The following is a 12,844-nucleotide window of genomic DNA, read 5'->3' as shown; positions in this document are numbered from 1 at the left end:
GAAGCTATATATGAAATAAATGAATGTGATGACCTAATTTTTCTTTATCTGTTACTTGTTGGAAGCTGATTATGAGTAAAATGCATTTTTTTTTGACAAAATCTTCTTAATTTTATTGTCTTAATCCTTTATTTTAATTTGATAATAAGTGAATATGTGTTGCTTGTAGAGATGGTTCTACGTATGTGTGGTATCAACCTTTTTAGCAGTATAGTGAGTCCTATTTGTATGGAGTAGTGATTGTGTGGTGATACGTAGTTGATGTATGAACTCTGTTTCTCTGATGTTCCATTTTCTTTTTTCTGAGTAAACACTAGACCTCCAAAAGACAAGCTCAGCATGGGAGTAGTGGTTTCTAGCACATCTGCGAAACTGGAATCTGTAGCAATTAGATGGCTGCATCACGGGGAAGCAGTGCTCAAATAGTGTCGCTGTACTTTGTGCGGGCAGTAAATAATAATGGCAAAGATGCGGCGGCAGGGACTGCGATGTAAGACTACATTATGGTGAACTTAGGCTCCTTCTGTACTCAAATCTAAGCCATCACATTTTGGCTAGTGTCTCCATTAGCCAGATTAAAGCTAGTGCAGAAACACATGCCTGTGTGGCAGCTATATGAAGCATCTAAGGGTTTGGAGATGCATATGCATGATTGTAAATTAACCACCTGTTGATTATTTAGAAATAATACCTGGTCATGTATGTATTACATTCCAGGCAGGAAAGGGAGGGCTGAAAAATACTGTTACGGAATTATTTCATTGGTTGGAAAGATTTCCTTAATTTCCCAGTTGATTGAAGAAGCTCTTTCCGAACAGCTGGAGAGCTTTGGTGTGCAATTTCAACCTTGTCCTTTAAAGCATATGAAGTATCATTCTGGGAAAAATTTCAGGCATGATCTGCTGTTTTCAACTCTGAACATGAAACATTTCCTTTTAATAGTGTTGGGTGGCAGCTACTGTGTTGTAGCTTGCAGCTGAGACTCATCAGGTGAGGAGGGGGACAGAGGAATACTGAAGCAAAGGCTCCAAATGAGGTTTGCTGAGGCCACAGCGAGGCTGGGAGAGCTTACAGATGATGGTTGCATGGTAACAGCTGACTTGGGAAGCTATGATAGACAAGAAGTTAGCTGTGCCTTGCCTCTTCTTGCTTTTTTTTTTCTTTTTTTTTTTCCTTGTGGCCAAAGCAGTCTGTCACTTGCTTCCTCCTCCCTGCTGCAAGCAAAACAATCCGGTTCTGAAGCAATTGCTCCATTCAGCTTCTGCAGCCATGCGTAGCGTGCTGATCTCTGTGCAAATCCAGTTATAACACACGATGCCAAGTATGCAGGGTGCGAGTTTGGGAACCTCACGTTTAGGCTCAAGTTTCTGGTTATTTCAGTGTTTCAGAATTCTGTCCTCCTGGTCCTTGACTTTCACTTACTTATCCTTACCAGTTCAAGTGACTAGTAGGTGATCTGTTAGGTACTTTGCTGCAGTGTTTATGAACGTGTTGGGAAAGTGCACAGGGAAAATAATCTAAGCTACTCTTTCCAACCAAGTTATTTTTTGCATATTTGTATTTTTTGTTCTTTTTTYTTAATGATACCCTGCTACTCYGCCTGCAGTAGCCGTTGTCAAATTTGTCATCCGACCGCACAGCTGTGTGGGAAGTGAGGTACACAGTGGAGATGGAAACACAAAAGAAATGTTAGGGAGGAGGGAAATAATACAGGGCAAGAAACCAGAGAAAAAATAGGTGTGTCTGATTCCTCAAAGCCTGGAAGGAAAAACAAGCATGCAAACTCTAGGAAAGGGTCATGAACAGCTCGTTCTAGCAAGGGCAAGGGAAGAAGATACTTGGCCTCCCCTCTCCTCCTTCCTCCACCTTCAAAGAAGCAGGAGTGCTGTGAACGAGTCTCAAGTAGTAACGCAAGTGTGACACAAGTATAGTTAAAGGAGACATAAGAGCAATCACATAGGTTGGTGAGTCAGAAAAAAGAAAGGTACTAAGCTTTGCCTCCAAAATTGGGTTAGATACTGAAGTAGATAAGGAAGAACTTGGTGAAGTAGTTATTAGTAGACTAGTTATTCACGGTAACTTCCTCATGTTAATAGCCTTCACTTATGTTCCCCATACCTGTTTTTCATCCTTCTGTATATTTCTTAATTTAGAAACAAAATGAAACTCTACAGAAGAGAACGTTTATCTAAGAAATCCCAAGGAAATGAAATTCCTAACAGCCATTAAAATCCAAATGTGCTTTGAACACCAAATTCTTTTAAGGCTGCTTTGGCAGTGCCAGCCAAAATCAACAGTCCCAAAACATGTAAATTAAAGGAGGAAGGGGCAGCTTTTCTCAGAGCAAACTGTTGGCTGCTAAATACTTCTGTGGCCTCTGAAATACGAATGCTTTCTCATTCTGTGTCTTTCAAACCATTGACTGAGATGGAAAGATATGGGGAGAATTGCCATTTCTCTGGAGAGATCTTTCTTTTGGTGTGTGATTTTTGCCTTTCTCTAATGGAATTGTGGGAAAATTTAACCAACTTTACTTTCTGTATGCAAACTTCACATTTCTTATGACAGATTATTTGCTGGGACTTGTCCAATCTATCTACAGGTGTTAGACATGAATATCTAATAGGCAGATACTGTATGTAGAAGTAGAAAAATATCATTTATGAAAGACTGAAACTTGTATTGAACTACTTAGGAAAAAATGATGTAATTTGACTTTTTTACCATTTTAATAAATGTTCCACTTAGTTTTAGATTGCATAGACAATTGGATTCAGTTTATTTTGGAAATTGTACAGAAACAGCAGTATTATCTTTTCACAGTAGACAGGTGTACCTATTTAAATATTTTGGTAAGATTTTTAATTATTATTGAGAAAGCATGATTTTTTATAAGTGACTATTCTAATGAATATGTTGGTACAAATATTCTATGGAGCCATGTAACCAACTGAGGATCTGCCATAGTATTGCCCATGTGTTAAAAAGCAGCTTTTTTTTGCCAACTCGTACATTGACAAGGCTTTTGGTTTAAAACATGTGTATTGACTTTATTTTTCAAATTGAAATTACACTCTTCGTCTTCATTTCTTTTAGACATTTCGAAGGCTGAAAATCTTCATGGTATAGTTAAGATGCGCTGCAAGCACAACAATAGTGTTACTTCAGCTAAATCTTTTTCATAAAACTCTGACTTACATATTATTTAGTGTATGGATTTAAACCATTTTAAATCACAAATTTTATAATGTTGCAATTATTAAGCTTGAAAATTTACAAGAATATGCCATTTTTAACAATGCTTAAATATCAAATTATTACAACAAAATATTAAATTATTAAATGTCAAAATGTAGGTTAGACTTTTCAGAAGATGGTTTGAGGCAGATAAAGCACCTAGGTGCTTTCAGTGTTCAGTGCTTGCAGGGTTCTGCACTTTGTTTGAATTTTTTACCAGTGCCTGTTTAACCTGAGTCCTGATACATTTACTCACATACATACTGATGTCACTACTCTGACATTGTACGTCTGCTTTGACAGGGTACGTGAAGCTGCTATGACAAGTTTAATGGAGGTGACCCTTTTGCTGGTTCAGGAAGAAGCAGAGTTAATTAATGCCAACATGTACGTTACTGTTTTTGCGCTTCATCTCTTATAATTGCATGCCAGTCTGTACAAGAAAGCGTTTCTTACATGCTGTATACTTAATCCTTAATTGGGTATGATAGAGTTTTTGACAGAAATGCATCAAACTTACCCCCACATAGATGCTGAGAGTGTTGCATCTGTTTCTTAGAGAGACTAATGTTACTGATTGAGAGAAAGTAGGTGGCAGTCTCACCTTTCTAACACAGGGCTTCTGTGAGATTTGGTCCATACTTCCCTCCTCCTTGGAGCTTTCCAGTACTGTTTGCTTAAATAGAAAGCAAACCTGCTCACTCCTTCGAAGCATTGCATCAATAACTTGGAATGCGATAAAATGTGGAAAGGGATGTTTGTATTCATTTCTGTCTTATTTTGTGGGGTTAAACAACCTTCCTGCTAAATACGAATGAATGAATGATCGTTCTTGAATGAGACACTTGGAAGGAAAATACTGGTGTCAGTAGGAAGTCACTTCTTGCCCAGGTGCCTGTTGTCCAGGGGCTTGTTCCTGGTGGGCTCTTGCAGAGATAGACTAGTCAAGTGAGACTTAGAACAGGATTCCTACTGACTGGATCAAAAGACAGAGGATCACATTTGCTGATTATTCTGGATCTTGCTCTAACTGAAGGAATTCTAACAATTACTGCTATTATTACTTGCCCTGTCAGAAGGATCTGTTTAAAGCGCCTTGTTGAACAGGTATTTTACAACTGAGAATTTAGATATGAGAGTGAGCAAAACAAGGAATGGTTAAAAACTGGCAAAAGGTGGAGGACTGACTCATTTGGGATGGATCTTTGCCACTGGTATGTGCACAGTTTTCTATTTGAAAATATGCTTTTCTCAAGGTCCTACAGTATATCCATCTTAAACATAGTAGTTTATCCAATCTATTAAGAACTTTCTTATCTTTTCAGATGAAAGGTGGCAAATGCATGTCAAATACTATGTAATATTAATGTCATGACTTTTTTTGTTGCACCTATGGAAGTCAAAATCCTAAAGATACTGTCACCATGTTGATGCCTTATATTATGTGCACATGCATTAGAAAGAGTTAAACCATAGGATAGTTTCATAGCAGGATATTTCTGGTAGTTTTATCATTCCAAAAATTTAAATTTAAGTATGTATTCTATTTATTATGTTATGTGATGCCTTGTTTCTTCTTCATAGCTGCAGACAGATTATGTGCTGGTTGGCCCAACAAGCAGCAGAAAAAATTGATAAATTTCGAGCTCATGCAGGATCTGTGTTCCTTACTCTCTTACATTTTGACCATCCACCAGTTCCACACATACCTCATCGAGAAGAACTAGAGAGGATATTCCCAAGGTAATCTGTTAAAGAAGATATCCTAAACTAGTGAAAACAAAAAATCTTTCTCTGAGTTGGCCCCATTGGCCAATTTCAGCCATACTTGTTGAGGAGACTTTATGAAATGTCTAGTTTATAATCTCATTTTCTTCTCAAAATGTGAGAGCTTGAATTTCATGGGAGTCCAGTAAATCAGCTATTGCATCAGCTATTGACCAGCTGTGGGTGAGAGAGAGCTAGGCCTGGGCTACTGGATGGAGAACTTGTTGTCTCAGCGTAGAGATGATTGGCCTGAATAAGGACAGGGATTTAAAGACTACTTTACTTTACTGGCAATGGCTGAAGTTTTGATTTGCATTTTCCTCTTAAAGCTTAAAGAGCACTGATGAATTTGATATTTAGGTAATTTAGAGACTTTATTCACTGATAGGCTGCTTCGGATCAGGAGGTGTCCTAGGACTCTCCGGAGAGGTATGCAGACACACACACTTAGAATTTTTTCCTCTCCTCTTTCCTCCAGGTCAGAATCAGAGACCCTAAACTGGAATGCCTCATCAGAAGCTTTTCCTCGAATAACCCAGCTTTTGGGTTTGCCAGCGTACCAGTACCATGTGCTTTTGGGTCTCACAGTGTCTGTTGGTGGATTAACAGAAACAACGGTAAGAAAGCAGAGCGCCTTTCCTGTTTGGTAGGAGAGTGCACTTACCTGTTAAAATTCTTGACTAAATACTTACTTTTCTTTTTTCCCAACAGATCCAAATTGTTATTTCTTTCTTGTTAAACACATGTTAACAGTACAATTTGAAATTTCTGATTTTGTTCTACTTGAGAGCTACTGATATGACGTCTTTAAAAAGTAGCTAAGAAGTATCAAAAGTTACATTACAAAAAACTACCATTCAGTTGTCTGAATGTTTTGAGCTTTGCAATCTTTATTTCATTCTTCTGTACATGTACAGTTTCTTTGTCACTGTTTGTGGTAGTCTGTTCTGCTGCTCAATATCTTTGAGGCTTTATTTAGTTTGACTTATCCTTCTTTTTCAGCTTGTCTTGTTATTTTTAGAATTCTTGATTTCAAGATGTTTGGCTTCTAAGAATTTTGTTATTTGATGTAGCCAAAGATGTATTATGTATGAAAACAACTGGGGTAAGGACATAGTTTGATACGATACTGCAGAGAAATATCAGACGAGTGACAGAATATTCTGGACTGTCACTTAAATTTTCAGATTGCTAAGGTCCTGTAACAGAATATGATGGTCTGAAAGATAAGTCAGCACCCCAAGAGTGTTGAAGGGTGTTTCTAGTTAGGATTTCTGTCTCTAATTAAGATTAAGAATGCTGGTGGAAATGTGGTAGGAAATACAGCTTTTTTGGAGCTATAACAAATCGCAGAAGGAAGGAGGTAAATCGTTCAGAGTTTGTCTCCCATTTTCAATCTTACTGTCTGCTGTTCAGAATATGTCAAAATGCCTTCTTGGGTCTGGTGCCATAGGTTCTGCACCTGTGATCCGAAATAGTTCCGCATGCCTTTTGATTTCGTGTTGCTGTGGATTTGGCTTCTATGCAATCTCATATATTTAAATCAATTTGGGGACTTGTTTTCCCCAATTAATGTTTCTAAATTGACAAGTAGTGGTATAGCAAAAAACATTTTAAGCGTTTGAAAACATATTGCTTTGTGACAGTAAATGTTGTATAGATGATGCAATTCTTGCAGGCTTTTTTTTTTTAATAGCAGGCGTGCAGATGAAATTCAAGTTTTAGTCCAACAGCTCCACCAAAGCAAGTTATCCTCATAAGCATGAAAGGGGAGGAAAGTTGTGGAGGAACAGACACTCTGATGTCACAGAAAAAGTCTTCTTCAGCATTTTCATATCAATTTGTTAAAGTGTTGGTTGTCCTTGGTTTTGAAAAGTATGAACAGTTCAGTTGCCTCTAGCTCCCTTGCCTTGTTACCTTCTGCCAGCGTATTTAAGGAAAACCTTCTGCGTTGTTTTCAAAGTATGATTTTGAAATGTTAACTTTTTGCGACCCTGCATTTTTCTTTAATGCTAAAAGCTTATTCCAGTTAAAATATTCTCAAGGGATTTGGCTTTAAAAAGAAAGTGACCTAATTCTCTTTTGAGCCAAATAGAAGTGCAAGGGAGGCTCATAGTATGGGTTCTTACACTTGGGATTATACTGTATGTGACAAATTAAATTTAATGTTTAAAATGTGATATTTAAATTAGAATTGATGTCTCATTATAATGATTTGTGTTTTAAACTATTCTAACAAAGCCTGTAGCATGCTTTGCTGAATCTGCAGGGACTGATTTAAAATACTATTTGAAAATTTTAAGAACCCTTCCTATTAAGTCCGTATGAAAGAAGCATATTTTTAAGACTTGGGTAAAGGAAAAAGATGGTTCAAATGTCTTCTTGCAGTAAAAACTGTATATTTTCTGATCTTTCCTTTCTTCTCTTTATCTCTTAAAAACTGTGTCCACTTAAGTCTACATACAAGTAGAAGTTAGAAGATTCTCATGTACTGCAAGAGGATCTGAGTGCAGATGTTGGTTTGTCTTTAAATCATCTAGGGGCATCCGCAGGAGAAAGGCTATATTGTAATTCTGTGGTGATGGCTTTTCTTCCATAGTTAAAATTCTTCAGCACTATATTTAGCAAAAATATTCCTTTGTTTTGCTTTTTAAAGAGATTTGCAGAAATGAGCTGTGTGGAGTGTCTCGGAAACATTTTGGTGGCAGATTGGCTGCTGAACGAATCCGAGCTTGAGCATTGCAAGTAATCTTGGAAAAACAGAAGATGTCATTCACTTCGGGATTTGGCATTCTGCAACATTCCTTTGGTTCAAAGGGGACTTTCTTTGTATAAAAAAATCTTCTAATGATATAACCGGTCTGTAGTGATGCACATTTTTTACAGCTGCATTAAAAAAAAATCCTCTCAGTATTCAGAAATCAAGACTATAAAGTGGTTCTTTTTGCAGTACACAAGCCCTGTAGGTTCAAGCAAATTATTCAGTATAATTTCACAATTGTTCAACTGGATTACAATTAAAATTTTGTTAAATCACAGGATGTCCTGTGATCTTCCTCCCCCTCCATCAAGAGAGAAAATTACATTTAAAATGTTATAGAAATTTTAAGTATAATCTTAGAAAACCTCCTATTTTGAAAATTAATGGCTTGTCCAGGCCTATAAAATCATTCCAGAATGATAAGCCAAAGAACTGTAACAATTTGTAGTAGCCAATTCCAGATGTGTCCAATGCATGTGTTAATCACATGACAAAAATTAAAGCCTGTCTATGGCATACATCATCTAGGTGCAAAATGGATGATACATAAATTGCGCTTTACCTTCCTCAAAACTGACTTACCATTTGCCAAATATTCTTGTGACTTTCTGTACTGCTTGGAGAAAGTCCCGATTTTTGAACAGTTGCACTAATTCTTATAAATCAAAACGTTTGAGCTTTTGTAGATAATGTGAAAAATTAAAAGAATATAAAGTTCTACAACATCTGGTTCCTGTGACTAATTGTATGCAAATTAATGCATATTTGGTTTGAAGGAACAAGCCCACCATCTCAGTTGACAAGTTTGTAAGCAAAATACGTGTGAGAATAATTTTTGGCATCCTTCTTTAAAAAAGAAGTAATGTAAACTATATTCCTACTTTACATAAAATATCACTGACTTGAAACCTAGAGTTACAGGCCTCCAAAGATTTGACCTTAAAAGGAGTGTTGTGAGTCGAACAGAGACAATGTGGTTTCACTTGTGCTAAAACTTAAACTATATGCAATTTTTAAAGTTATTGGGAAGATAGCCTGCTGCCACTCCAGTGCTGTAAATTTGTCAGGATTTGAAATGATCCAAAACCAGCGTTCTTTACTGAGCGTAGCGTAACCTTAATGTGCTTTTTTTCCTGCACATTATTTGAATGTTGCAGTTTTGTGAGTAGGTCTTTCTCTGTTGAAATGCCTTCTGTGAAAACTGGGACCCTTAGTAATTATCTGTATGTAAAAACACTCATTTTGTTTAGACTTTTTCCGATAGTTGTTCATTGGACTTCTGTTTATGGTGCAGTAGGTGCGGAAGGCTGGAGTGTTTTTGAGCAACGATGTCTGTGTGAATCCTGCAGCTTGGGGCACGAAGGGTGGAGTGGGTCCGTCCCTTTGCACTGTCCGTGGCAGAGAGAAGGGACGCTGGCAGTGTCTGCAGGCTTCTCCGAACACTACTCTAGTAACAGTCTATTTATTTCATCTGGTTATTTCTCAGAACTTCCTTGATTTCAATCAGATCACTTCGGAAGGTGACTGACTTTAATTAAGAGCTCTTTCCTATTCTGGGCCTTGCAATGATGGAAACCCAGCCCTGTGGACTTTCTCCAATTTAGAGTATAGATATCACTATACTTTGGTAGTGTGACTTTCCAGGTCAGCAAATGATTATTCCCACAGAGTAGCAGAGCTTCTGTTCCTTCTCTTCAGATCCTTGCTTTTTGCTTCTTGACAAATGTTCATTTCCTTCTTTGCATTCTGGAGTTGATGCATGTTTCCATTGGTCCTTAAGATACCAAGGGCTCTGAGGAGACTCTGCTTAGATGCAAGACTGATGACCATCAGGCTACATTGATCTACTGACCATCTCCAATACAGTCTCTTCCTTTCCCGTCTTGCCTCGCTCATTTTTTTTTATCAGGTCTGACCAAAATAGTATTGCAAAGCAAGATTTGGAGTCTCTGTGTGGACTGAACATCTTTAAAGCTTACAGGTAGCAGAAGTTTTGAATGCTCGTGTTCCAAATCGGATGCCTAAACTAATTTTCTTTTGGGCATATCAGTACCAATGCTTACCTGGAGACTTGTATCTGAATGTATTATAGCAGTATTGTACTTCAGCTTTTACAGCATTGACTAGGAATTAATTTTATGAAGGTTTGTTTAGACACCTTATTTATATACTATGCACCCATCTGGAGATGTAATTGCAATCACTCCTTGCTGCACTTCTTAAGGGTCTCATTCATACTTTTCTCCTGATTCAGGAGGTTCAATCCTTAGGATTTTATAATTTTGTCATCAGATGCACGGTCCCTTTGAATGCTGTTCCCTATACCATATATTGCCTGTCACTGAATACCTACTATCAACTTAAGTGATTCAGGCCTTGGCAAACTCCATTTTAACTGTTCAATAAGACCAAGGTCATTCTACGGCCTCCTCTCAAATTCTTATCCAAAGCTGTCTGAGTTCCAACCCATTAACCTCCTAATTTCCTTYCTCAGTCCTCATGCAGCCCCAGGGAAAGGTAAATGTCACACATTTGATAAAGTGTGAATTCTGTGTTCTTGCATAGATGGAGAAAAATTTGGAAATGTTCTTCTGTGCAAATACTCGTGAGTGATTGAAGGTTGTAGCTTGGATACTATCCTCATACATTATTTGGGAGAAAATGGAGTGTTCACCTGAAGAAGTAGCATGGATTTAACCTGTTTATCCTGTGTTATCTTGTTGTGTTAGAGTTTGTTCCTGTAACGTTCATAGGGTCTGTGCTGGCTGTTCGAAAAATGTCCTGGTTTTAAATCTGCAGAGCAACTATGTGGGTCCACCTCAATAAATGACACTGTTCTCTGGTACAGTCTTCCAGTTTGGCTACTTTCTTGGGTAAGGCTGTTTTTTAAAGTTCATAAGACTACTTCTGCTTCTCCAAGTAGAAAAAGCGAAGTGGAATCCCGTATGTATCGTAGGGCACAGAAGATTCTTTATCTTACAGTCATAAAGATTATTTGATTTTTTTTTTTACAACACTTTTGCCCCACATGCCATCAATATTACTAGAAAGCTCTAATTGCTGCAATTTTTATTGATAGATGAGCTAGGAGTTGGGAGACAGTACCACAGCGGTAAGAGATTTTCACACATTCTCTTTTCGTGCCCAATCTTATGATAAAGCTCCAGATTTTTATGGTATGAAGCCCAGTAAGATTCACATCACTAGGTTACTTCAATCTAGTCTTGTTACTTGCTAATGAGGAAATGTTCTCTTTGTTATGTATTTTTTCCCATTATCTTGCTACTTCGTCTGCTTTTGCACAGCTTGCTTTGGAGTATATCCTGTGTGTAGAATGAGATATACGCGCACCTGTTCCTTTTCTGCCTGTTTTTGCCTTTTTAATCACTTGAATCTGCAGGAAAAGCATGGAGGAATTAAGCCTTCTTCAGAAAATGGTATGAGAACTGCAAACGAGTGTAAAAGTCGGGAGAAATGGGAYAGAAAGATGTATAACATAAACATTTTAAAGGCTTTTCCTGAGATTTGATGTGGGTGTAATCTTCTGTTTATAATTGATCTGTGCTGGTATTAAGACAAAATATTTCTTTGTTATTTGTAATGATCTTAAATGCAAATGTTATTTTAAAAGATAGTATAAAATAATTAAGCATAAGTAAGCATTAAATACTTGATCTCTCTTTCTTTTAATCATATCTCTTATGAAGACCTTTAAGTGTAAGGATACAGGTCATGTTCAGCATACAGAGACATCCAAATTACTTTTGGCACGTGAAAGAACCACACTTACTTCAAATCAGTATTTCATTCTAGCACAGCTGGCATATACAAATGTTCAAATGGATTTTACTAAGGCTTGACTATTGTTTTGAAATGAAGAATATCCAAACAATTTATTTAAACTGCTGGACTGTTAAAAGAAGTTTCTGCTCCTGCTTTGCCCAGTGTGTTTCAGTATAGAACAAACTGTTAAAATAGCATACCATGCTACTTAACCACGTAGAATGAATTACTGTGAAGTGGTATTTGCAAGTAGGCTAAAGCTTTTGAAAACTAATTTTATGTCTTGATTGAAGGCTAATGTGCTCGTTGCTCATTGCACCCATAAACGCTGCTGATACAAAGTTTATATTAGGCAAAATATTAAAGCTGAGATTCCTCTATATTTTCTTTGAGGAAGACATTTGTGAGACTTGTTTTACCAATCTAAGCTTTCATTTATGGTAAAAGGGAATTCGGAGGGGATTGATTGCATCTTTGACTGAGCTGTTAAAATGCCACCTGTGAACTTCAAAAAGAAAGCCTCCACTAACGGCATCGGCTTACTTATTGCTTACGACCCTCTCCTGACTTTACAGGAAATTACTAGACACTTGCAACCAGCACTAAAAGAAGCTGATGCTTGAAAATTTATTTGCCCCATCTGCACCTCACATGCTCCTGGAAAACCGTGGCAGCAGCAGTGCAGAAGGCTGCTGTTGGGGCTATGCATCAGCTAACTTGGCCCAAATGGGCTGCTTCCAGCTGCAGCTGGAACATGGGCGCTAAAGCTGCTTCGGACATCTTTCTTAAAGTAGCTGACTAACATAATAATGTTAAACCAAGAGTCATTATTGCTGAGGCATTTCTAACTTTCAGCCTGAGTCTTGCTTGCATTGTGCAATTATATCAGCTTTTTAAAGAAATATTACAGCTTGAACTTCTTTTATACWTTTTAACTATCACAGCCATAACGTTATTATTTAAAGCAAAGCAGAATGCTAATAGTGGTTTGAGGTTGTTTTATTTTGAAAGAAAGAACATAATGAATTTTTAATGTGGTTTTTTTTTTTGCTACAGTGGCAAAACGTGGGAAAAAAAACACCTTAAAAAAACACTTTGAAGTGGAAAGTAAAATAGCAATTTTCCTGTCAAATGTTGATACCGATCATGTACACTCAGCTGCTGTTGGAAGCGTATCTTTGCCTAGTGACGGTGTGCAGCTCAGGCAGCGTGGGACGAGTGTACCTGAGTGTGGTTTGGGGGTGTTTGTATGCGTGGGAGCTCTGCCGGGTGCCCTGCCTGTGCCTTCATCTGGCT

At 37.6% G+C, this 12,844-nt stretch overlaps 1 protein-coding gene across 1 annotated transcript in view; it reads left to right on the top strand.

Moving 5' to 3' along the window:
* The window catches only part of TBCD (tubulin folding cofactor D), a 130,019-nt gene that overhangs the window by 101,488 nt on the left and 15,687 nt on the right, over positions 1–12,844 (top strand). The window contains exons 31-33 of the mRNA XM_085298315.1: positions 3,541–3,624; positions 4,822–4,980; positions 5,483–5,621. Of these exons, the coding sequence (XP_085154441.1) occupies positions 3,541–3,624; positions 4,822–4,980; positions 5,483–5,621 (382 nt within the window). The remainder of the gene's footprint in view (positions 1–3,540; positions 3,625–4,821; positions 4,981–5,482; positions 5,622–12,844) is intronic.

Source organism: Rhea americana, unplaced genomic scaffold (genome assembly GCF_003343005.1).
Source record: "Rhea americana isolate MKP2758 unplaced genomic scaffold, rheAme1 scaffold_138, whole genome shotgun sequence".
NCBI lineage: Eukaryota > Metazoa > Chordata > Aves > Rheiformes > Rheidae > Rhea > Rhea americana.
Note: the sequence above shows the minus strand (reverse complement) of the source record. Positions and strands in the feature narration are given on the sequence as shown.